Raw genomic sequence first — 26,275 nt, 5'->3', positions numbered from 1 at the left:
GAAAATCTCTTAGTTGTTAATTCTTATTAATTCTCTTATCGTATTTTATTTACATATATACTGCAATTTATTCCATTTTGTTTGTATATTTATTTATTAACGGGAGGAAAAAAACTTTATTAAAATTTTAAATGAGATTTTTTTTACGATGTTTTTGAGATTGTTGTTTATCGCCAGGAAACAATATAAAAGTAATTTATTTGCTATTCGTAATTAGTATTAAAAAAAATGAATAAAATTGAAGGAAAAGTATTTGAAGAGTTTCTTGAAGAGCAAGTTCTTCTGTAAGTAAATATGTTTAACGTCACAATTAGTTGCAAAATAAAAAGAGAAAAATAGGGATTTCCGGATGACTGGATTTGATTAAATTAATAAATTTATTTATTCGAACGAGACCGCATGGTTATGAGCATCGAGGCTTGATAATGCGATGTCGTAAAATTGAAAAATCAAAACGATGTTTCATTCCGTTTGTCGATATTTTGTTCTGTCTCTGATGAGAGGAAATTCAATTACATGAATATCTAAAAATCGATTTAATATTATCTAATCCAATATAATTCACAACGCAAATTATCAAATGTAAATACGCAAATTGTATAAAAGGTTTTCTTTTATCTACGGTTCTTGACGAATAATATAATCATAACTTTAACATAATTCAAATAAAAATAAAATTCGATTTTTGTTTCTAGATTTTGAAAATTGTAGGGAAAAAATGCAAGAGATTTGAATAATGATTTCATTGAAAAATTTGAAAAAATTAAGGTACATTGAGAAATTGTAAATTGAATCTATCAGCTATTAAAAAATATTTATATTAATGTGAAGTTCTTCTTTTTATTGTCATACAATTACAGACAAATATAGATTAGATAATAAAAAAGATTACAGGAGGTGGGAGATATTAAAGAAAGGAAAAACAATAATACGTTTGTATAATAAAATAATTTATCAAATTATCATGTTTAGGAACATAGTAATATTTAGAGACTAGCCTTTCAACATAAAAGACAGCTATTCGTAGATCTGTGATAAAATAATCTGCGTATGGAGATTTGAAAGAAAAAAAAAAAATTTCGACAAATTATCGATCGAGGACCGATTAATTATAGAATAAAACATGGCTGATGATGATATTTCTTAGACTCTTCTACATTGCGGTTTGGTCCTGGTATTTCTGCACACTGCTTTTCCACGGTTACGAACGTGATGGCCAAGATAACGGCGAAGCGCAGGTGTGTAGAAATTTCTCTTGCTTCCTCGATAATATCGCGAGCTCTCCATCGAAAGATCGTTCATGGCGCTAAATAGAGCTGCAACGAATATTACGGATATTTGAAATTGCATTAATGCTCGATCGTGATTAGATGAATATTAGTTACTTCGAAATTCCGTACAAAGATATTTCGAAACGGATTAAAACAAAATAATAATAATAAAAAAAATACGATAAATCGGTCTAAGTAACTAAAATGAATACTACGAAATTACTGCACCCAAAGTATTATTTTCGGCGTAATCGTATTTAAAAATCACCTCCTTGTCGTTTTCGTAGATGCACTTGCCAAATTGCCACGCAACCTCGCATCCCTCCGTAGATGTCACTGAAAATCAATCGAAATTATCGATCGCGATCGACAGTGAACGAGAAGAAATACTTGCCTTCCTTCTTGCACGTTTCAACTACGCTCTCAACGCGCGGAATGTATTCCTCGAGCAATATCATGCGAGCATTCTTCACGAAAAAATCCCACAGGATAACGTCGTTTTTCATCTACGAGCAAACATTTTTCGTTTCTCGTTAATCCTTTCGAGAATGGCGGAGAAAAAGATTTATTGGAAAAGATTCGTTTACCGCTTTAGTCGCGATCATGATGCATTTCATGTAGCACATTAGCCTCTCGTCCTGCGGGAATTCGCCTCTGAATTGGCCGTCCAGGAGCTCTGCGCGAAACAACGTCAAACGTGGATCAAATTTTCGAGAAAAAGGAAATTCGTCGAATCGTCGAACAAAGTGAATTTCATCGCGAAAACGTAACGCATTTCGATCTCGATCAAATTTCTAATTATCGAGAGTTACCGTCACGAAATCTACGAAATCGTAAATTTCCGACATTTTTCTCTACCAACTAAGAAGGAAGAAATTTCTAGTTCCTCGAAGCGTCCATCCGAGAAAAAGCGTAATACCTTTGGGGGTGTCGTTCTTCTTGCTGCAAACTTTCCTCAAATTCTTGATAGTTTTCTTCGCTTCCTCGATCGTCATCTTTTTCTGTACATGCAAAAAAAAAAAGCCAAAAGTGCTCGATGCGCGTACGCTCGACGGCCAATTATACGAAGGATCGATGGATCGACTTACGCTCACGGTATCCTCGATCGCTAATAGGACGAGCAGCAACGCAACCAGCAGGGAGACGCCGAGCCCCTTCATTCCGTTTCCTTCTTTCGAACGTGTCTAACTTGGCAATGCCGCGGACAAAATGGAGTAGCGATTGTCCCCCATGGATAGAACGTGGCACGATTGTGCGCACCCTGTTTTATAGTCCGTGCATCGTGGCGGTAGGAGAAGGAGGAATTATTCGTAGATTTTGTGGGTGTTGCTCGAGTCTCGAGGCAAGCATTAGCTCGGTCAATAATTAACGTGTTACCTCCACTTTTCGTCCGCGATCTTGAGACCGAAGCTCTGCCGGAAAGGGAGGAGTAAGATTGCCACGTGACTCGAATTACGTCGTCGATTAACGCAAATAATTATAATGCATTACGTACACGAAATATTCATCGACGCAGGACTTCGCTTTAATATCGAATCCTTGCGTCTCGAGAACCATTGCCATATTTGGTAAGCTACTTTTCGATATTCGTTTTTATCCGACTGATAGTCGTGTTTCTGGGAAACGCGAGTCTCCAGATCCCTCTTCTTCTTTCCTTTTTATTTTTTCTCTTTTCTCGAAATTTCGCGAATCAACGAAATAGACGATCGACGACAAATTTTCGAAAAGTTTCGATCGTATCGATTTTCGATGTCTCGTTTATATAAATATACCGCGTGTCGAATGAATTAAATTAAAGATTAAATATCCGTTTAAAATTTCCATTTTATCGCGAAGGGTGTACGTAAAAAATCGAGCATGTCCATGAATGAGCGGAGAAAGTTCGCGTTATGATATCGCGGATCGTTGAAAAAGGAGCGCGCAGATGTCGAGATGTGGGTGAAGGAAGGCTGGTATTGCGCGATCGGATTCCGATCGTCGTCGCCGGTTCTTGCCTCGTTTCGATGTCATCATCGTCTCGCACGAAATTTTTCTCCTTCACACGTGTACACGTATTTTTAGCCGGCGTTGATACATTCCTACGTACATTTTATCTCGTCGATTATAACCGCTCTCCGCAAGATCGTAGATAATTCTCCTTCCTTTCTCCATCGTGAGCCTCGATCGTAAAAAGATAAGAGGGAACGTAACGTGAGAACACTCGATTCGATTCGATTCGATTCGATTCGATAAACGATTCGACGTCTGGATCTTTGCAGACAACCGCCAATCGACGATCGCGTGCGACGAAACTACCTTTTTCCGCGTGTGTAAAGGAAGAATGGAGGACGGAAGAATGCGACGGGAAGCGAATGAGAAGGAAGGAACGCCAAATGGAAACAGTGGCAACAATGCTACGAATTGCGGAAAGGGAAAGACCTGTTAGAGAATCGCGTGGAGCGGGGCATGAGAATAACGTGACCTCTGCGACGCCACCCTAATTAAATGGCTTTAATTACCGGTAATAACTGCGTTTCGAGGCGGATTATGTAACACGAACAGTATCGTCGATAAGAAACTGCCTCCTTGTCCACAATCGTAACAACGAATTCGACCGAGTTGTTTGCTTGGAGCATAAAAAAAAAGGAAAAGAAAAGGAAAGATCGAATTGTAATTAAAAATATTTCGGAATTTTCTTTCTATCGGAATAAGAGAGCGATCGACAAGAATCTTATTCTCTCATCATTTAAGTTAAGAAAAATATCGCTTCCTTCATTCGAATAAAATCTCTGCGTTATATATTCGGTGACAATGCGTCACATTGTTGCAACATCAAAAAAAAAAAAAAAAAACACGCGATAAATGAAGCGTTTCCGAAACGCAGAATCACGAATCGATAGCCTCGTGACATCGTATAATAAATTAATCGCGTGCTCTGCCTGCGATCAAAGACTGTCCTTTGTAATGCTAATTACTTTTCGATTAAATTCTCCCCGAGTTTCAAAGTTTTGGCTCAATTAACTTTCAATCGATTTTTGCAAAAGGAAATTTCCAAAAAATTTGCCTTTTGTAATAAGAATGACTTCTCGAAATCTGTTTTATTGGAATATTTGACAAATAGAAAATAAAATTATTCGTTTAAGTTGAATAATTCCCCTTGAAAAATTCTTCTTTCGTTCGCACTATCACCATTTTAACGATAAATTCTCCTAATTCTACAAACGTTATGTAGATAATTTCATTCGATACGTTATTTAATAAAAGATTGGACCTTTCATTCTTTCATCGAATCGCAAAGATCTACTTTCGATCGATCGTTAACCGAGATGATAGTTCACGAGAACTTTTCGAGCGGCTTGGACGCCATGTTTGCGTCAGGGGGCGAAAAAGGTCGAGATATCGCTCCTCTTCCGGCACACGATGTGACTCACAAACTTGTTTCCCCTCTATCACGAGCCGAACATTTTATCTACCGATCCTTGTTACGGCATTAGCAGAGCAAAAGAATGACTCGCGTTACCAGTTTCCAGTTATTATCCTCCGATTTATCGTTTCGATCCTCCACGAAATTTGTAAACGTAAGCAAATTTTTCCCTTCTTGATGATTTTTTCGAGAATATTAGCGATAGAGAAAGAACGATTTTTGTCCGTGAGAAATAAATAGGAAAATAATTGCGATGTTACTGGAAATTTTTCAAAGGATCCTCGAGAAAATCGTAAAGTTCAGCAGTTTGGTAAACTAAAAACGGTGATTTAGAGCCGTTGAAACGAAATTTTCAGTATCAGCGTTTTCTCGCTAACGGAGATTTAGGATCCTTGACTTTCAATGGATCAGCGATTCCTTTAAATCACCGATATAAAATATATCCTGTAATTGATCAAACAATATCGTTTATCGTTCCTCCTAACTTCCTCCTAATTCTTCAACAATTTCTCTCTCCTTCCCTTCATTAAAATCCTCGGTGCGAATTAAAAAAGAAAAAATAAAATTTATGAATCGCGATAGATTTTCTTTTTTAAAAGAAGGAGTTGATCTGGAAATGAAAATGGCTTCGTATCGCCCTATTATTTTCTCGTGAACTGACACACACGCGGAACAGACCTAATCGTATCCGTTTCCGTTGTGAGTTTCGAGCGAGCCACGTCCATTTGACGATAAACAAACAGAAATCGTTGCTCTCGAAATAATCTTTCCCGCGGAGGCGCGATTCCCTCTCCTCCTCCTCCTCCTCCTCCTCCACCAATTTTTTTTCCACCACCAATCCGTATATTTTCCTATTAAACAAACTGCACTTGGAATTTCTTTCGAGCGAAGCCCGATCGCTCGGAAACTTTCACGCTTCACAAATTATGTGCCCGCGTATATATCCGTTTAACAAATTATGTAACGCCTCGTTTCGTACGAGTTGAAACGCGTGGAAAATACGGGTGGAAATGGTGGATAATAATAAATACGTATTCGAAATTATATTCATCCGATTATTCAGACAAGCACTCGTGTATGATTTCTCTAATTTTTTATTTATTCGTTGCTCATAAAGTAGTATTTTTTTTCCAAATCATGCGAATAAGTTTTGAAAAACGAAAAGATATAATATTCGTGTAAATTTGTAAAATTTTCGTTTCGAGAAATTGATGGATATTTTGGGATTAGCAAATCCGCCAATAAAGATAATTGCTTTTTACTACTTTTTACCATACGCTGGAACGGACGAGAGTTTACGCAAGTCGGGCGGAATTCTTTGCCCAATCGATCAGTGGAAAAATCCGGGCGCCGATTTATACAATTATTCTCGATAGAGGGAGTTTGATCGGTTTATCCCCGGTCCGCGGAATCACGCTTAATTCGAATAAAGGGGGATAAAAGAGAACAAAGATGACTCGTAACGAAGCTCGACACTCGCCAATTAGCGAGGATCGTTTTTTAATTTAATTACTTTCCAACGCGTAACCATGTTACACGATCATCGAGGCCCGGTCTTTTAATACTTTTTCCTCGATCGAGTTTTGCATTTTTTATTTATCCTGCTAGATTACCTTTCTTTTCGAGTATTAAATTTAGAGAGAATCGAAAAAGAATTTATCGGCTGATTATAAATTTATCAAATTGATCAAATTGTCGAGGACGTTAATGGAGGAACGGAGGATATTTCGAAAAAAGAAATTTCATCGTGGTTCCATTACGCAAGGCAGGTATTAGCCGTGGGTGATTCGAAGATATTGTTTCACCGGTGGAATTTACGTAACGATAATGGCATCGCGTAATAAAACATTCGATATATAATTAGACAATGATGGAATTAATGTTGTCTCGTTTTATCAATTAACGATTCTTTTTCCACCGATTGAAAAATACTCGATGCTCTTTTCATTCGAGAATCTTTTCTCAAAGATGTATCATATGGAAAAGAAAGCGATATCTAAAGAAAGAAAATACAATTTCGTAGGAAATTCCTTGATGATTAACTTTTCTCGAGAACGAGAATTTTATCGCAACTACTCTTCCTTCTCCTCTTCCGACTCCTCTTCTTGTTCTCCACTCGAGGGCGAGCGGCCTCGGCAAACCTCGTTTATTAATAAACATCCGAGGCTCGATTTGTTCCTTTTTTTAATGAGCGCGTTACCACCGTGTACGAAACGTACACTCGGTATATTTTAACTGCGTGATTCAGCGGCCGGCGAAACGCGAGTCTCTCTCTCTCCCCATCTCTCTTTCGACCACTATCTTTCTCCTGTATTTTTCATGCTCCACGCAGCCTGTCCGCTCCAACCATCTTCGCGGCAAGGTGACGCGAGAAAACTTGCCTCATCCTCCTCTACGAAATTTTGCACCGGCTCGCTTCCTCTTACGCTCCACCAAGAAGAAACGGTTATATTTTTTTCCAACGAAAATTCTTACTCTCTAAACTCTATTTTAACTCGTCATTTTACGATTCGTTGCGAATAAGGCACCATATGTGTTCCATTTCTAGGCTCTTTGAGGGAAAACGAGAGAAATCGCGATCTGAAGAAATTATTTCGCTTTGTGACGCGCGTTATCCTTATCATTAACCATCATTTTCATTCATATTCCACGTATATTCTCATTTAGGGAAGAGAGAGAGAGAGAGTTAAGAATAACTGACGAAATAACAAAATTATTAGCATTCGTACACACACGAGGTTCGTGAAAGTACAGAGACTTTAAGGGCAGCGTTGTCAGCGCTGCTGCCTGCACTGCAGGCAAATACTTTGGTGGTGGTGGTGGTGGTGGTGATGAAGAGGAGGTTGATGGCGATGATGATGTGCATGTGAATACCGCGACCAGTGGTGCCGGGCTCTTTCTCCGTGGTCGTCGTCTTCTTCCGCAGCGTCTCGTTCAATTTCTCCGGATCGAGAGACGATTCGCGCCATTCTTTCTTTCTTTTGCTTCTTTCCTTCAGTGATTTCCGGTTCGAAATTATATTGGTGGTGACTTGTGAACGAAAGAAACGAATGTATATATATATATATTTGCACTCGATTGTTGTAACTCGTCTTCGAGTATAATTAATAATTTATCAGCATTGCGACCGACCATTGGAAGAGATCGAGAGACGATTCGCGCCATTCTTTCTTTCTTTCTTTTGCTTCTTTCCTTTAGTGATTTCCGTTCGAAATTATATTGGTTGATGATGACTTGTGAACGAAAGAAACGAATGTATATATATATATTTACACTCGATTGTTGTAACTCGTCTTCGAGTATTTAATAATTTATCAGCATTGCGACCGACCATTGGAAGAGATAACAATCGAAAAGAATATATTTACGGATGAATCACCGACACGAAGAACAAAAAGGAGCAAGGTTTCGATTAAATCTCGAGATCTCTGAATTTGTAATTTGAAAAGAAGAAGAAAAAGAAATCTCGAGATTGTTCTTTCCTTCCAATTAAAAAGAAAAAAAAATCGATGTTCATTCACGTTTCGATCCGACGAAACGTAATAATTTCTCAAAAGAGAAGAGACTCGTTTTTTTACAAGAGGCGAGAGAAAGAAAAAAATCGATCCGCTTCCGCGTCGCGAAAATAAATGACGAGAAATTAAATGGGAAGAAAGGGAAGGAGAGAAGAAGGCAGAGGGAGAAAAGAAAGGAGAAACGAATTTGAATTTTGAATCGTGTTTACGTTGCAAAGAGCGGGCCACCTGAGCGTTTCGAGGGCAAGGACTGAGGTTCAGTGTCTCGGTGACCGTGCTTCGGCCAAGTCGACGACCACGCCACCGCGTCTCTCCCTTAAAACCGTCCCGTCTTTTCTAATCTTTCTTCTCTCGTTTCCTCTCCTTCTCCTTCCTCCCTATCCTCCTTTTCTATCCATCCTCTGCGCCGACGCGTGTCCTCGCGTTCCGCTCGTTGCAGATTTTTTTTTCGAGAAGCTGTTACGCGGTTCAAGTCGTCGGTATTGGTGCGTGACACGTGTCGGGTAAGTGGAACATCTTTCTTTCTTTTTCTTTCCTTCTTTCGTTTATAATAAATTTTTCGCGTAATAGTGGAATAGTGGAAGGATATCGGAGAATAGAAGAAAGGAAAGAATATTGCGATACACGGTTTGCCTCCATTCCGTTTTTATTCATATTTTGTTTACAAACAATCGAATTTGAATATTATCCTCGAGTTAAATATTAAATATACGTGTGAAATTGAATTTTATTTTTCGCTTTACGTGCGATATTATATATTGTATTTACGTAATAAGCGTAATACAATTTGCGACGATAAATAGAAGCGCGCGATCGGGCTTGTAAACAAAACTTGGTTATCTACGAGGAACGGCAACGTAGGCATCGTGCGCGAAACGATAATGTTTCGACGCGTAAACATTGGCCGTTCGGTAGAACGAGATATTATCTGAAATTCTCACGGGACACAAATTCTCTCTGCCGTATTTAAAATTCGTCGTTCAATTTTCCCCCTTGACAAGGCACTCGCAATGATCCCACAACGATCATTTTCTCGTTCCGTACGTATATACACGTGGATAAAATATTCGACGATGATTATTCGTTCTACTACACGATTCGAGATGTCTTTTCGTTCGTTTTGTTTTTGTTTTCTTTCTTTCTTTCTTTATTCCTTCCTTTTTATTTTCTTAACCGTGGTAAGCAAGAGAACGATCGATTCAACAGGAACCATGGTCGATGCGTGCACGGAATGCCTCGTTTTCGTTCCGTCTCGAGAAAGAGACGTTGCACGAGCATCCACCCGGTTTTCGAGCATTTTTTTCAATTCGACGATCGTGATTCGTATCCTGGATTATTTATCGCCACTGTTGCAACACGGCCAGCCATGTTGTTTCTCCTCGGTTTCCATCAATTACGTTGATTGCCACGAATCGCTCGCAGCGTCGGAACGCGGATCGATTTGACGATAGATAAACGCATAGAGAAAACTTCTCGAAACGAAACTTGATGTTTGAAACGGGTTTTTTTGGGAATTTTTTCTTTCTTTTTTTTTTTTTTAACCTAATCAACGATGTAGTGCGTCGTTTCTTTTTTTTTTTTTTTTTGAATCACCCAGTGTATAAACATATAATGAAAAGGGAGCGCGTGTTTCAAATGTGTATTCAGGCTTGTTGCTCGCTAACTTATCGTTTCACACACCAACACTCGTCTGCCTACTTAGCTTCATCTGTCTCTTAGCCTCTCTTAACTGCTTCCCCTTTCGCCTGCTACGATAAAGAAACCGCATTGCTTCAATTTAGTTGTTGCACGGTTACATCTTTCGTTAACAGTCATTTACGTCAACGTGTACGATTCGTCATCGAGTTGGTCCTTCGAAACGATCGAATCGGTTCCCCGTGCATTTAATAATCTCAAATAATCTCTCTCTCTCTCTTTCTCTAAGTGAATTACTTTTTCTCGAGCTGACGAATATCTTTTTTTAGAATGACATTTGTATAAAATTTTTCACGTGGAAGATGCCGAAGAGGTATTGGAAGAAAATTGAAAGAAATTGAACGATCCAGCAAAGTTTCTTTTTCCAACGAGTGAAGGAGGAGAAGAAGGAGAAGAGAAGACGCGTGTCAAGGTTCGTTTCTATCGAGCGACATACGGGTGTATGCGGGTTGAACCAATTTACGCTAATTCATACCGCGATTGTCCTTCATCTCTTATCGTTCCTTTTTCTCAGGAGGAAGCGTCGAGAAATATTCAAAATGGAGGAGTATAATTTTTAATTTCCTTCTTCCTTTCAAAAACAATTTCAAAATTATCGAAAGGAGAGAAAAATCGATCTTCCATAAATGCATCATCGAGTCGAGATTCTAACAACTTGGGACAACGATTGGATAAATCTCGTCCTCGTCCTTCGCTTCTAAGCGAATCTCGTCAGTGATGCCACTCCTTGTGACGGCTCCTATTTTTTTCTTCTTCTTCTTCCTTCTTTTTATCAAGGGGACACGAGAGTCGCGACGCGATCGAGAAACTCGCACAGTGATGCGTATCGGGAGTTTTATCCAAGTTTCTCCTCGAGGGAAGGGGAGGGAATATAACGTTCCCATTTTTACTCGATCGTTCCAACAGAAGCGGAGGCATCGTATTTTCGATACGTAAGTGTATTAACTCGTCGAGGCTTTTCCAACTTGGCAGCCATATTCCGATATAAAATTTTGAGCAATTTTCTATCGCAGAATCTCCTCCTTCTCGAAGAAAGAAAGAAATGTTTAAACGAAAATCTATCGACTGGTTGGGAAAAAATGATTCCAAATCGAATTGAATGAAGGAAAAATCAATTGCTTCTCCTTCTCTCCCTCTCGCGTTAATATTCATCGTCGAAACTCATTTACCAAACACGTCACCTCCTCCGAAATCAGAAGAAAAGGAGAACGGAATGGGAATCGTCTGGATCGAGGAGGGGGGAGAGATTCATTTTCAGTTTGGACGGGGGATTTAATAAAGTCTGTGTGGAGCAGGTGTCATTGGCGAGGCGCAAAAAGAAAAAAAAAAAAAAAGAAAAAACGTGAAAAGTGGTAGCGGAAGGTTTTTCGTATCCTCGCGTTTATCCCCGCGTTCGGCCTCGGACGAACAAAGCTTCTCACCGATAGAACTGTCCATCAATCCTCGGTCCTCGAGCACCGTAATCTCCACATTTTTGCCTCGTTAGAAGTTGCGGAAGTGCGGATAACTTTGAAAAGGAGAATTCGATCTCGCAACCAGACGAGACGTATTATAAAAATGTCGTTACAATTTTGAATTATGTTTGAAATTATTGATCGATTAACAATTCGTGCGTACAAAACGATGGTTGTATCGATACGAATGGATTATTTACTTGACACCAGCCGAATGATATGTATTTTATTAACCAAGTGAATTCGATGAAATTTCAGAAATGGAGTTTCCTAGTAAAACTTGATCTTGTGCGTTCTTATGGGATAATCAATCGGCAATCTACAATTCAGAATTACTGAAAACTGAATTACTGGGAAGGATTTGGCAGTAACAATAAAAAAATTATAACTTGAATATTCAAAATTGTAAAAATTATTTTCATTTACAAAATTAGGAAAGGATAATTTCGAAACTACGTACAATACATTCTTATTCGTGTACATACATATACTACTGGAAATTACAGAATTATAAATTATAATTAATCTACACGTATGAGATGTAAAAAAAACTTTATATACGTTAGAATTCTTTAGATTTAGATTTGGAACAATGACAAATATGAGACGTGATGGGAAGAGAAAGGAAAATATTGATTAATCAAATCGGATCCGCGAGAGAAAATCGTATCATCTTTATTTTAATCCGATTATTAATCCTTCGATTTCCTTACACGATTTTTTCTCCGGATGAATAATCTATCGTAAATCGGATCTTTTCCTATTTCTATTCGGAAGTTGTCGTGAATTATTCATCCTTCCTTGCGCAAAAACACGTTGGTGTTACATCGAACACCGTGGCCTTTCTTACGAGCCTGTCTGATGTCATCTGCGTGGATCGTTTAGACGATTTCGCAAGTCGATTTTAATCGAGACCAATCAGGGCAATAACTGTGAACCTACCAATCAACCATTACTTCGAAACGTTTCATGGGACCGCGTTACGAGAAAATTGCCGGATAATTAATCTAAACGATTTGATTAAAATTTTTCCACTTTTTTTTTTTATAACAATCCAAATAAATTAAAATATTTCATCTTTGAAATTTTTTCGATTCGTGTAAAAATCTCACTTTTTTTTTTATTCATTTTCTCTCCAAAAGAAGATACGTATATTCTTTCTTGTATACGAGAGAAACGAGAAAAAGGATCGCTCTTGAATTTTATAATGTAAAGAAAAGTTAGTTTAATTCGCGTCCGGATTCAAACCCCTTGATAGGTTTAAACCGAGCAATGAATATCGATGGCTCGATTAAAGCCCCGGAATTTCGAGTTTCGCCCATTATGAATTTTCCACGTGACGCCGCTCGTAAATCGACGTCCACCGCGCGGACGTCGGATCGAGTGGAGCGTGGAACGAGCGTAGAATCGCAAAAAAAAAAAAAAAAAAAAAAGGAAACGATTGATATTACGCGACAACTCCCCGAAGATAAATTGGGATCCCGCGGGGATGCGATCGATCAGGGGAGGATTAATGGATTAAACGTTATCGATTTAAACGAATCGGTTTTAAATCGGTTTTCGATTTCTCGAATTCGAATTTTGAAACTCGAACACTTTAAAGGAAAAAAGGAAGAAATTTTGTCGGGAAATTCTTTTATAAACTCGATTATACGGGGAAGGAAAGTGGAAGGTTTGGAAAAGAAAAAAGGTTGTGTCGGACGCGATTGAAATATTCGTAATGGAGATGGATGGCCGAGATTCTTAATCCTAGTGAAAGATGGAACGAGACGGGGATGAGGTAGAGAAGGAGAGGGGATATAATATCCCGTTGATCGCATTTTGACCGCCCTCGATATCCGAACGGTATGCGGTATAATTTACCGCATTGTTGGCAAGGTTTTCACGGAAGAATTTGCTTTCGGTTGTTGTCAGCCTCTCTCCAGCCCTCTCCCCTTCGTACTCGATCCACCATGAAGTGTGGTGAATCGAATTTAGAGGCCGAAAAGCTCAGTCAAGGAGCATCGAGCGGCTATGGATAAAGGTAAACCACGTTAAACGCGAATTTACAATAAATCCTAACCCACGTGGGGGAGCTTGAGAACGCGGAAAATTCAATTTCACGCGAATTTTAGCCGAGAAGTGCTTTGTTCGAATCGAGGATTTTGTTCCTTTCTTTTTTTTTTTTATTTTTTTTCGAAATTTATCTCCAATCTTTTCCAATTCTCTAAGAAGATACTTCTATTCTACCGTGAAATCGTCGAAACGCGTATAATCTTTGAGGAAAACGCATCCTTTCCTTCTACCAAAAAAGAAAAGAAAAGAAGAAGAAGAAATCTCGTTAAAAACGTATCCATCTTTAAATAAAGTCGCGATTTCTCGCGGTTATTTCCGTGTAAACGATTCGAATGCGAATTTAATCCGAGCTCCAATCCAAAGCTCGCGAAACAAACCGTGGTCGATGGCGTAAAGCCGCCGCTTTAACGCGGCTTACGATTTAAATCCCCGAGGCCGGCCTCGAATCGATGAAATATCGCCGCAAATTACGAGTCGGGACAAATTTGACGGCAGAAAATATTCGTCGTTCCCCCGCGGCAATCGCGAATAATTTCAGGAGAAATTTGACGGCGCAACGCCTATTATTATCGTATCGAAAACATTTGGAAAGAAATCCTATACATTTTATTACATCCCCCTCTTCCTTACTTTTATCATTTCTTTCTTGTATTTTTCACAATATAAATTAGCCGGACAATATACGAGCATTATCCCTTAATAATCTTGTTTATCGTTACAGATTAACGATTAGGATTCGTTCGTCGCGGGGAAAGTTGCGAAAGTTGATCGACGACTAATATGATAAGAAGATGACGTCATTGGTACAGAGGGATGTGGCGCCAACGCGGAAGAGGGAATCGACCAGCAGCAATGCTTCCAGTTATCTGATGGTGAGTCTGAGAAAAATCGTTTGCCCGATTCTTCGTCTTCGCAACCAACGAGATTCCACTCGTTTCCCGAAATTTGGCAGCGACGTAGGTATACCCCGAAATCACGGGTCGGGAAACATTTCTCCATCGAGTTTAATCCCGTGGGAACTCTCTAGACGGGGCTCACCTTCGTCCACCACCGTCTCCTAATCTCGGTGAGGGGGGGAAAATTTCCGCCGCTATCGCTGTCCAAATAACTTTTGATACCGGCAACCCTTATCCTTATCTCGGTTAGATATCCGAGGCTGGGTATTCCGAGCTCTATATTCCGGCTGATACAGCGTCGTCTCGACAATAATAACGAGGCGACGATCCCGGAACAAAGTGGCCATCCTTAGTATAATTCGAACAAGTTTGACCGCGTTGGGGCGATAAGGTTTGTCGAGGTGGTTGGAAGAAAGTTTGGCGAATCATTTCCTCCTCCGATTCTTCGCGACTTCTTTGATCAATTCGAATTATTGGGTTGGCAACTAAGTAATTGCGGATTTTTTTTAGAAAATCAAAGACAATTTTTTCATGGAACTTATAAATAACTTTATTCTGTAATGTGTTGCCCATTTTGATCAATGACCTTTTGCCATCTTTCAGGCAGCATCATAATCCCACGTTCATAAAACTTGTGGTTTTTATTAGCAAAAAACTGAATCAGGTACGATTTGATATCATCATCGTTATTGAAATTTTTACCATTCAAGGAGTTTTGTAAAGATCGAAACAAAAAGTAATCGGATGGTGCAAGGTCAGGACTATATGATGGATGTGGCAAAACATCCCAACCAAGCTCCAATAATTTTTCCCGAGTGACCAAAGATGCGTGTGGCCTTGCATCGTCATGATGGAATACAACACCTTTTCGATTTGTCAATTCGGGCCGCTTTTCTTCAACCGCATTGTTTAATTTCGTTAGTTGTTCGATGTAGACGACAGAATTGATCGTTCGGTTGGATGGTAAGAGTTCAAAATAGACAAATTCCTTTGTAATCCCACCAAATTGATAACAAAACCTTCTTTCGACGAATACCAGCTTTTGATGTTGTTCGAGCTGGTTCACGTGGCCTGCTCCACCATCTTTTCCGCTTGATATTGTTGTAAACAACCCATTTTTCATCGCCAGTTATCAGTCGTTTTAAAAATGGATCATTTTCATTACGTTTCTTTAGCAAATCGCAGCTGTTAATGCGTCGCGTTAAATGCTTTTCTTTCAGTTCGTGAGGAACCCATGTATCGAGTTTTTGAACATGGCCAAGTTGTTTTAAGCGGTTTTCGATGCATGTGATACATGAAGCTTCTCTGCAATCTCACGAGTTGTACTGTGACGATCCGAATCGATTATTGCTTTGATTAGGTCGTCATCGTTAACTTCAACTGGACGACCAGAGCGTTTTTTGTCTTTGAGTGAAAAATCACCAGAACGAAATTGTCAAACCAATTTTGACACTGCCGTTCTTTTAAGGCTTCGTCGCCATAAACAGCGCGTAACTTTTTGCGAGCTTGCGATGCGTTTTTCCCTTTGCGAAAATAAAAAAGCAAAATATGACGATAACGTTCCTTTTGATTTTCCATTTTTCAACGAAAACTACGCAACCGATCAAAAAACTTTTTTTACCGATCGACAGCTGAATTGCCAACTATCAAATAACAAAATGTGTTTTACATTTGGATTACGCCAGCAAACCTAAAAATTCAACTGAAGTCATCTATGAGTGAAATCCGCAATTAATAACAACCCAATATATTGGAGAGATATCTATAAGAGATGTTTCAAAATGTGAACAGGAAGGAAAGGAAAGAATTTTGAAATCGATAAATGCAGGGAGGATTTTTCCACGAGTTTTTCCTTCTCCACGAAATTTTACTCGCGCGCATATATACTCGAAATCGTCCCCCTCCCCAAATCGTTCCCTCCGCCGCCATTTCCATCCCCCATTACTTACACTCGCTCGAAATTACTCTATTCCACCCTCACCTCCCTGCCCCCCGCGCTGCTGCAAAAAGTGCGTAACGCGGCCATTTTCACCGCGCGCGAGCCATTCTCCACCGCGTTTCCCATTAACGGAGCGCATCTTTTCTCTCCCCATCCTCGCACGTCTCCTTCCCATTTTGCGCTATTGAACCACGAGACGTGGTCGTCGTTGTCGTCGTTGTCGTCGACGTCGTGGTTGGAATTTTATAAACGGCGGGGAAATATATCCGAGCGGAGGGAAGGGGAGGGGAGGGGTAAGGCTGAGGAAAGGTATGCAAAAAGCGAAGCGTCGAAAGGGACGCGAGGTATCGTAGGAGAAAACGGCAAAGTCGGCAGAATCCGACGTTCGATGCAAATTTTCTCGTGCACCGATATCCTCCCTCCCTCCTCTCCTTCGTTGCAAAATTAATGTTGCCGATGTTTCCCTTTCATTTCCGCCGCTGTCGGCCCCGACAACGTTATCAAACGTTGTTGTGTGATGGATGACCGAAAATCCTTCCATTTAAATTCCGCTTTTTTAAATTCCGATGACGCGCCCGATGAATTCGATTCGAGCGAAGGAAGAAAGGAAGAAAGAAAGAAAGATTAATTTCTCTCTGATTTCTCCAAGATTTCGAAGATGCGCCCAATGAATTCGAGCGAAGGAAGGAAAGAAGAAAGAAAGAAAGATTAATTTCGCTTTGGTTTTTCAAAGATTTCGAAAATGCGTCCGATGAATTCGATTCGAGCCTACTCTTGAGCGAAGGAAGGAAGGAAGAAAGGAAGAAAGAAAGAAAGATTAATTTTTCTCTGATTTTTCAAAGATTTCGAAGATGCGCCCGATGAATTCGAAGGAAGGAAGAAAGAAAGAAAAAAAGAAAGAAAGATTATTTCTCTCTGGTTTTTCAAAAATTTCGAAGACGCACCCGATGAATTCGATTCGAGCCTGCTCTCGAGCGAAGGAAGGAAGAAAGGAAGGAAAGAAGATTAATTTCTCTCTGGTTTCTCCAAGATTTCGAAGATGCGCTCGATGAATTCGAGCGAAAGAAGGAAGGAAGGAAGGAAAGAAGATTAATTTCTCTCTGGTTTTTCAAAGGTTTCGAAGATGAATTCGATTCGAGCTTGCTCTCATGCGAAGGAAGGAAGAAAGAAAAGAAGAAAAATTAATTTCTCTCTGGTTTTTCAAAGATTTCGAAGATGAATTCGATGAATTCGATTCGAGCCTGCTCTCGAGCGAAGGAAGGAAGGAAGAAAGGAAGAAAGAAAGATTAATTTTTCTCTGATCTTTCGAAGCGAAGCAAGGAAGAAACAAAGATTAATTTCTCTCTGATTTTTCAAAGATTTCGAAGACGTACTCGATGAATTCGATTCGAACCTATTCTCGAGCGAAGGAAGGAAGGAAAAAAGAAAGATTAATTTCTCTCTGATTTGTCCAAGATTTCAAAGAAGGATGTGGACGCGCGTGAGAATGGTGTTTCGAGGCAATTAGACGATTAGCATCCCCATGTCTTTATGGGGAATGTCGTTACGTCCCCTGGCAAGCTTAAAAAACGTTTCAACTTGGATAAGAAATGGAAACACCGTGCGAGTTAATGCTCGCTCGGAATATTCAAAGGTGGTCACGTAACCGCTATTTTTCACGCCGCCATCAAGAACCCATTAAGAAAATGCGCTTTTTCTTTTTCAATGACGATACTCGAAATTTAACGAGAAACGAGACTTTTTTCTCTCTTTGCTGCCGCGAGTTTTTCGAGATAAAATTAATTCGAGATAATACATTTATAAAATAATACATTGTTGGACGATTCTGACGGAGGAATAGAATAGAATTTCGATCGATAAATTTATTTTCTTCTTCCTTTTCCGCCATATTCAATTTCCTTGGATCGACGAGCGGGAGGAGAGGCTTAAAACGATTTCCAAAGGTCAAAGGAAGGCTTAATCCGATGATTAATTCAATTAACAGCGCCATCGATCGATCCGCCGCTTGCACGCTTTTCAGAGATCGGCTCTGACGAGACTTTAAGCTTCATTTGCATACCGGTTGATTCTCGAATACCACGGCGGAAGCCGAGTTCGTCCTTGAGACCCGTACTTTTCCATTAAGTCTCGACACCCTACACGGTGTCTCGAAACGCTCTTCTTTATCGAAGGGGAGGGAGAAAAAAAATATCATTCAATATTACGAAATTGGAAGAAATGCTATCTTGATGGGAGAAAAAAGGAAAAGATGTTAGATTGGAAAGAAAGTTTTTGTTATTTTGATTTTAAATGCTCTATTTTCGATTATTAATATCGCATTTGTATACAACTTTAAACTGCACTTTTTCGCTCGGTGAAAACGCGATATTAATTTCGTTTTCAAATTTCAGTTTCTCTAAGTTTCTCGATTATGTTGAAAACACAATGGACAAGAAAACAAATTCGAGTAATTTTCCTATATTTCCAGAACTTTGGAATTTTATTCAAACGAAACTTGTTTCTCATTCGTTTTGAACGATAAAGTTTTATTTGAACCGAAATAAAACCCGTGCGTTTGAATCTAATAGTTTAGAAACTTTCTTTCCAACCTAATATTTCATCGAGTATCGGACAATATCGAAATAAACTAGTTAGTCAGCTATGATTTGCAGCACGATTCGAAGTGAAAAATTTTCTTACACTTCTTTGGGAAATTATCGAGGAAAAAGTTGGAAACAACGCTCGTTCGACACCCGGTGCACTTTTGATTGGACCAAGATCGAAGGCCATCTTAGCCAGACACCGGTTCCAATGTCTAGAAAGTTTCCTGTCAACCGATACACTCTCGATCCTTCGCCACTCCGTTCGATCTCTCCGCAATTAGCTCTCCGCTCCGTTTATCCTTAAGTTCGTCGAGGAAAGGATAAAGAACAGATCTTTGAAATATTGTTACATCAACAGCCACGAGAATCAAAGAGAGAAAAGTTATTAGAAATAAAAATCTTGCGGATAAACGAAAAATTCTCGAAACGTTCTCTGTACATACATTTCGACGAATTGGATCAAGTGGAGCGAGCACAAGGGAAGGATGGAAGGAAAGAAAAGAAGAAAGAGCGTTAGAGTTAAGGAAGCCAGCGAACGGCTATCGGTTCGAGGTCCATCGAGGTGGAAAAAAGTTGGAGGGAAAGCGATAAATCCTTTCTTCGATCGAGTTAAAACGATGGTAAATTATTTGGAAGGGCAGAGACCGATGCTGGAGCGGTGGTGCAGCGTGGTTTCGCGAGATTATATTTTTGCACTGTTGGGGAAGAAAGGAGGGAACGCCCCTTTAAGTCGACGGCTTAAAGGCGAAACCCTTAGCCGCGGGGCTGGTCAACCCTCGAGCGAATTCTTGCTGAAAGGAGAACCCAGAGAAATTTCGTTCTAGCGATTCCTTCTTTCTTTTTCTTCTTCTTCCTTCTCCTCTTCTTTCTTATTTCGTTGTGAAACGACGAGGAAAATGGGTGGAAATTCAAGAAAGCGGAGGATAAGGAAGAGGATCGATCGAGGAAACGATTAAGAAACGATCGCTGTTTCAACGGGATAATAGATTTTCGAAATTGATCGATTTGCCGAGAAATTGTTTCTGCCGACGTTTTAAATTAGGGACGAAATCATTTTTGTTTGGGCTCAGATGTTGCTATGGAAATTGAACGATGGGTCGGTGGCACGTTCGTATCGATTCCCAGCCACACGAGTAGTGCACGAGTAGTCCCGTGTACTCGCACACTCGCGTTAAAGTTCAGTACACTCACCTGCTCCGTGATCGTGAGAAACTTTGTTACTTTATTCCGCGCGACAAAATCATCATCGCCGCGCGCTCCATTCTTTCCGATCTTCATTCACGAGACAAAGAAATACGAGATAGAAAATAAACGAATCGTGACCGATATTCGCGAATATGCGAGAGGAAAGGATTATCGAAAATTTAGAAAAAGAAAAATTCCTGTGAAACTTTCCAAGTTCTTTGCAATTAGTTTGAGATTCGAAGGAAAGAATGTAATATCTGATCGAGATATCGAATCGATGTAAGGATCTTTGGAGATGCAGAGTGTCGATGGATAATGGAATCGTGGCGAAAGAACCATCGACAATCGGTATTTCGATCTAGCTTTTCCTCTTTTTTCTCTAGTTTTTATCCCCGGTTTATCTTCTCGGTAATCGTCGCGTCGTCGAGCGATGTCGCGTAAAATGCAATTAAAAGCCGCGTGTGCGTCATTCGTGTCGTGAATTTAGCGTGGTTGTGCGAGTCGTGGAAACAAGGCTGGATGGACGTTGGTGCCAGATAGTGTTTACCGTTTTAGAGAGGAAATTCTGTATCGTGGACTGTATCGTCTGTCAGAAAACGGAAGTGTCTCCTCTGTCTGCGTTATCTTCTCGCGAAGAAAAGAGGAATCAACGTTCCCTGGTAAGAGAATCGAACTATCGCGACCGATTTTAACTTTGAAAGATTCGATTCTATTAGAATTCCTTTGACTATCTGTGTATTTAACATCTATATTTGTTGAGAAATCAATGTTCTCTAAGAAAAGGACCGAATTCGAGTGATTTTTCATTAAAATCTGAACAAAAGATTCTAGTATGAATTCTAGTATAAATTCTAGTATAGTAAGTACATTATATTTGTCGAGGAATGAATGTTCTCTAAGAAAAGGACCGTATTCGAGTGATTTTTAATTAAAATCTGAACAAAAGATTGAATTCTATTAGAATTCGTTTGAATATCTATTTATTGATATGTATTCAATATCTATATTTGTCGAGGAATCAACGTTTCCTAGTAAAAGGACAAAATTCGAGTGATTGTTCATTGAAGTGTGAGCAAAAGATTGAATTCTATTAGAATTCGTTTGAATATCTATTTATTGATATGTATTCAATATCTATATTTGTCGAGGAATCAACGTTTCCTAGTAAAAGGACAAAATTCGAGTGATTGTTCATTGAAGTGTGAGCAAAAGATTGGATTCTATTAGAATTCGTTTAAATATTTGTTTATTGATATGTATTCAATATCTATATTTGTCGAGGAATGAATGTTCCTCTAAGAAAAGGACCGAATTCGAATAATTTTTAATTAAAATGTGAACGATTGAATTCAAAAGATTGAATTCTATTAAAATTCATATCTATCTGTGTATTGATATCATTGTATTCAACATCTATGTATAATAATACTTGTCGAGGAATGAATGTTTTCTAAGAAAAGGATTGTATTCGAGTGATTTTTCATTAAAGTCTGAACAAAAGATTGAATTCCATTAGTATAGTGAGTACATTATATTTATCGAGGAATCAACATTCCCTGGTAAAAGGATCGAATTCGAGTGATTTTTAATTAAAATCTGAACAAAAGATTGTATTCCATTAGAATTCGTTTGAATATCCATGTATTGATACGTATTTAACATCTATGAATATATTATACTTGTCGAGGAATCAACGATTCCTGTTAAAAGGACCAAATTCGAGTGATTTTTAATTAAAGTTTGAACAAAAGATTGAATTCTATTAGTATAGTGAGTACATTATATTTGTCGAGGAATCAACATTCCTTCATAAAAGGACCGAATTCGAGTGATTTTTCACTAAAATATGAACAAAAGGTTGAATTCTATTAGAATTCATTTGAATATCCGTGTATTAAACATCTATGAATGTATTATATTGCTGGCGAAGCAAATATTGAGAAATCATGGCATCGACAATTTTTCTTCCCCCCCCTATTTCAATTAAGCGAAGCGATCGATTCTTTTTTCTGGACACGAACGATAACGCAAAGTCTGGACGATTAATTAATTTGATGGAGCGCGTGCCGGCGCTACTCGAAATAGCAATTTCGTCGGAAATCTACGCAATCGATTCGAGCAAATTTAGCCTGTTGTTACATCCCATGTTGAAAGTCCACTTGCGAATGATTAACTCGTTCGATGCTTCGTTTTCTTCTTAGCGAAAGAGACTTCGAAAGTGACGCCCTATTACGATCCAAATCGCAAAGATCACAAATGAACTAACGTTTCGTATCTAATATCGAGTGAAACGCAATTTCCATATCACGAATCGAAGAATAACGTGACGAAACAAATACGAACGAGATTAACTAGAGAAAATTTGGGAATTATTTATAAGTCGATCGTCGTACAATTCCTCTGGCGCGTTAAAAAATATTTCACTTTCATTCCTCAGTCTTACGTGCGGATGGATCGTGCAGAGGCTCCCTTTAAACGAGATTAAACGTTCCATAAGCAGCATCGATCGGTGCCACTCTCTCTCGATAATCCACATTCGCGTCACGCGCATTCCTACCTCTTGCTCATAGATTCACCTTCGTCCAAACCTTTTTCTCCTTCCCCTCCCTTCTTCGTTTCTCTCGGAGACGCGCGTGACACCGACATGCCTCTCCTTTCCGCTCTCTCTCCTTGCCTTATCATCCTCGTTGTCGTGCGTACTCGTGGGTACACAGAGGCTGGTAAATAAATGGTGGCCACGCGAGAAACGCGTATGCATTCTCCTCCCGATCGAGCGCAGCTGTCGCTGCACACCGTGTGTACCCACAATTTCGGATCTCTCGAGTTGGGGAAAAGAAAATTGTGCCTTTCTTATTCGGAACACGTTCGAATTCCTTCCTTCGAAAAATCGTAAGAAAAGGGATAGCTTCGATTTCCATTCGTACACGATTCTTTTTACTTTCCTTTCGTGATGTTGTATTTTAAAAACGAAACGAAACGATCGATCCAGAGCGTCCCTTTCGATCGAGACACCGTATAAACGATCCGCTTCCGGTCCTATTAAACGAATTCTTGCAGCGCCACCTAACTTTTGCGGCCACGGGAGGAGATGCACGCGGCCAATTGGACGTTTGTTATAACGCGAGTTGCGTCGTTTATCTATCTAAATGGTGGAAAACCCGCTTGTTTAATTCGTGCTGGTTGATCGTTGTTGTTACGAAGAAGGAAGAAACAAAGAGTGTAGTGAAATTATTACTACCACTAAATTATTATTAAAAACGACGAAGGGAGGAGAGATAATAGGGAGATAATGGACGGATACGTGACAACCCTCGGGACATTGATTTCCAACTTGATGGATGGCTGATTAATCGACTACGGAACAATGTAAACGGAACAATGCCGCTCGATGGCCTCCCCTTGTAACCGATTCCTCTGGGACGCCTATTCGGACCTCCTCCAAATTCTTCGTGTACAGCCAACGTATGGTATACAGTATATATATAAAATATAAAGCTATCCATGCGTACAAGTGCGTTATGCAAGCACAACAGACGATTGGGCGGAACATATTATAAGACGTGCGTAGCCGGCTATCTCGAGCGGTGATCTGAATCGCTCTCCGTTCTACTTTGCTCGCTTTTTGCCGGAGTAGATTTGCTAGCGATGGCTTGGACGACGAAATTTCTCTTGCGTCGTTGTCCAACCTTGGTCAACTCTCTCCGTTAACTTCCGATTTTCAATTTTCAAACACATTTTGACGCACACAATTACGCAGGCGTGGTTTCGGCCTCGTTCTTCTTATCGCGGTGGATTGGATTTAATTAAACGGAGGGCGGAATCGAACAACATGTCGCGCGACGACAGCGTTCGCTGCTGATTGGATCTAATCCGTTTAATTCGGGGAATGAGTTTCAGCGGACCATTTTAATTCGAGCTATCGCGTCGCGTTTGCTCTTCTTCTCCTCCGGGTTGAAGGAGGGGAGGGGAGATGGACGTTCTCTGCCTGCGAACGCGTTCGCCAGTTTAACGATCGCGCCGGCAATCCTGCACGAGTTTGCACGCGTTCTTACGCTTATTGCCGACTCCACGTCCGTTGTCTCGAAACAGCCTGTCGTCTTTCGATCATCCTAACTTGTTCCAACTTGGAAAGGAGGGGGAAGATTTGGAGAAGAAAGAGAGAGAGAGGAGGTCGAAGCCTGGGAACGCAGTGATTTCGTCAACGATTAAGAGCAGGTGGAATGATCGGCGACAGGACGAATTCGAGTTTCGCGGATCGATTTATCGCGAGTTTCACCTCGAAATCGTGATTGCGATTAGTGGTTCAAGGCTTTGTTTTGACAGGATAATGAGCTTTTGAGTTTGGACAGGTTTCGAATCAAATTGGCGGGGAAAAATAATATTTTTCGTCGATATTGTTGCGTGATAAACAAGTATAATAAACAAGTATAAGGGATATAATAGCGGAAGATTACAAGGTAATAGAAATATCGAAGGAAGGAAATGTTACGATAGATTAATACAATGTAATATTTATAATCAATTTTAAATAATTCGTCGGAATTAATTTCTTAGATAAAACGAATTTTGCGTTGCGTGGAAATTTTAAGATAAAGTTTCCCAAAAATTGAAACAAAGATCGAGAATATTATCGAATAAAATAAAATCGTTCGTGAGATTTTCTTTTTAGATTCTTCTACATACGTTGTTTCGCTCTTCCAGTATTTCTGCACATCATCGTAGCTGTTTCTCGATCCTTGTAACAATGTGTATGGGTGTGTAGAAATTTCTTTTGCTTCTTCGATCGTTTCGCTATTGGAAGTTCACGGAGCTAAATAGAGCTGCAACAAATACGTACAAATATAAATTGAAATTATTAATTAAATCATTTAATTCTGATTAAATGAATTAAACGAAATTATTTTCAACGAAGATTAAATAACTTCGAGACGAACAAACTTAATTACTCAAAGTATTTAAAAATCACCTCCTTGTCGTTTTCGTAGATGCACTTGCCAAATTGCCAAGCAACCTCGCATCCCTCCGTAGATGTCACTGAAAATCAATCGAAATTATCGATCGCGATCGACAGTGAACAAGAAGAAATACTTGCCTTCCTTCTTGCACGTTTCAACTACGCTCTCAACGCGCGGAATGTATTCCTCGAGCAATATCATGCGAGCATTCTTCACGAAAAAATCCCACAGGATAACGTCGTTTTTCATCTACGAGCAAACATTTTTCGTTTCTCGTTAATCCTTTCGAGAATGGCGGAGAAAAAGATTTATTGGAAAAGATTCGTTTACCGCTTTAGTCGCGATCATGATGCATTTCATGTAGCACATTAGCCTCTCGTCCTGCGGGAATTCGCCTCTGAATTGGCCGTCCAGGAGCTCTGCGCGAAACAACGTCAAACGTGGATCAAATTTTCGAGAAAAAGGAAATTCGTCGAATCGTCGAACAAAGTGAATTTCATCGCGAAAGCGTAACGCATTTCGATCTCGATCAAATTTCTAATTATCGAGAGTTACCGTCACGAATCTACGAAATCGTAAATTTCCGACATTTTTCTCTACCAACTAAGAAGGAAGAAATTTCTAGTTCCTCGAAGCGTCCATCCGAGAAAAAGCGTAATACCTTTGGGGGTGTCGTTCTTCTTGCTGCAAACTTTCCTCAGATTCTTGATAGTTTTCTTCGCTTCCTCGATCGTCATCTTTTTCTGTACATGCAAAAAAAAAAGCCAAAAGTGCGCGATACGCGTACGCTCGACAGCCAATTATACGAAGGATCGATGGATCGACTTACGCTCACGGTATCTTCGATCGCTAATAGGACGAGCAGCAACGCAACCAGCAGGGAGACGCCGAGCCCCTTCATTCCGTTTCCTTCTTTCGAACGTGTCTAACTTGGCAATGCCGCGGACAAAATGGAGTAGAGATTGTTCCCCATGGATAGAACGTGGCACGATTGTGCGCACCCTGTTTTATAGTCCGTGCATCGTGGCGGTAGGAGAAGGAGGAATTATTCGTAGATTTTGTGGGTGTTGCTCGAGTCTCGAGGCAAACATTAGCTCGGTTAATAATTAACGTGTTACCTCCGCTTTCCGTCCACGATCTTGAGAGGTTAAAGCAATGCCGGAAAGGGAGGAGTAACGTCGCCATGTAATTCGGATTACATCGCCGATACAAAGTGTTACGTCACCTTTGATTGTATCCGTCGTGTATCTTCCATTCTTGTCTCCCTTCTTTCTTTCTTTTCTCGCAATTGTTTTGTCCCAACAGGTGCAAATAACGAGATAAAG

General features: G+C 39.8%; 2 protein-coding genes across 10 annotated transcripts in view; one reads left to right on the top strand and one right to left on the bottom strand.

Moving 5' to 3' along the window:
* The window catches only part of LOC727000 (protein sprint), a 149,812-nt gene that overhangs the window by 18,532 nt on the left and 105,005 nt on the right, over positions 1-26,275 (top strand). The window contains exons 1-2 of one of the 6 annotated variants that reach the window (XM_026442992.1): positions 7,584-8,692; positions 14,115-14,265. In XM_026442992.1, coding sequence (XP_026298777.1) covers positions 14,185-14,265 — 81 coding nt within the window. In that variant the 5' untranslated portion in view covers positions 7,584-8,692; positions 14,115-14,184. Of the gene's footprint in view, positions 1-7,583; positions 8,693-14,114; positions 14,266-20,447; positions 20,655-23,359; positions 23,463-26,275 lie in introns of those variants that run through there. The other 5 variants (XM_026442994.1, XM_026442993.1, XM_026443001.1 and 2 more) reach the window with 5 other exon arrangements.
* Positions 930-25,938, bottom strand: Obp6 (odorant binding protein 6). Of its 4 annotated transcripts, XM_026442593.1 has the most exons (7): positions 25,780-25,938; positions 25,612-25,693; positions 25,281-25,369; positions 25,088-25,199; positions 24,962-25,029; positions 1,500-1,539; positions 930-1,316 (listed from the first exon to the last, which is right to left on the bottom strand). In XM_026442593.1, the coding sequence occupies exons 1-7, from the start codon at positions 25,849-25,851 to the stop codon at positions 1,144-1,146; spliced, it is 636 nt and encodes a 211-aa protein (XP_026298378.1). In that variant the 5' UTR covers positions 25,852-25,938; the 3' UTR covers positions 930-1,143.

The sequence above is a fragment of the Apis mellifera genome, linkage group LG9 (genome assembly GCF_003254395.2).
Source record: "Apis mellifera strain DH4 linkage group LG9, Amel_HAv3.1, whole genome shotgun sequence".
Taxonomy (NCBI): domain Eukaryota; kingdom Metazoa; phylum Arthropoda; class Insecta; order Hymenoptera; family Apidae; genus Apis; species Apis mellifera.
Note: the sequence above shows the minus strand (reverse complement) of the source record. Positions and strands in the feature narration are given on the sequence as shown.

Coding starts and splice junctions, on each gene's coding strand:
- Obp6 (XM_026442593.1), bottom strand. CDS start 25,851: ATGAAGGGGCTCGGCGTCTCCCTGCTGGTTGCGTTGCTGCTCGTCCTA. Junction 25,200..25,280: donor TCATGATCGCGACTAAAGCG/GTAAACGAATCT, acceptor GTTTGCTCGTAG/ATGAAAAACGACGTTATCCT. Junction 1,317..1,499: donor CGCCGAAAATAATACTTTGG/GTGCAGTAATTT, acceptor TATTCGTTGCAG/CTCTATTTAGCGCCATGAAC.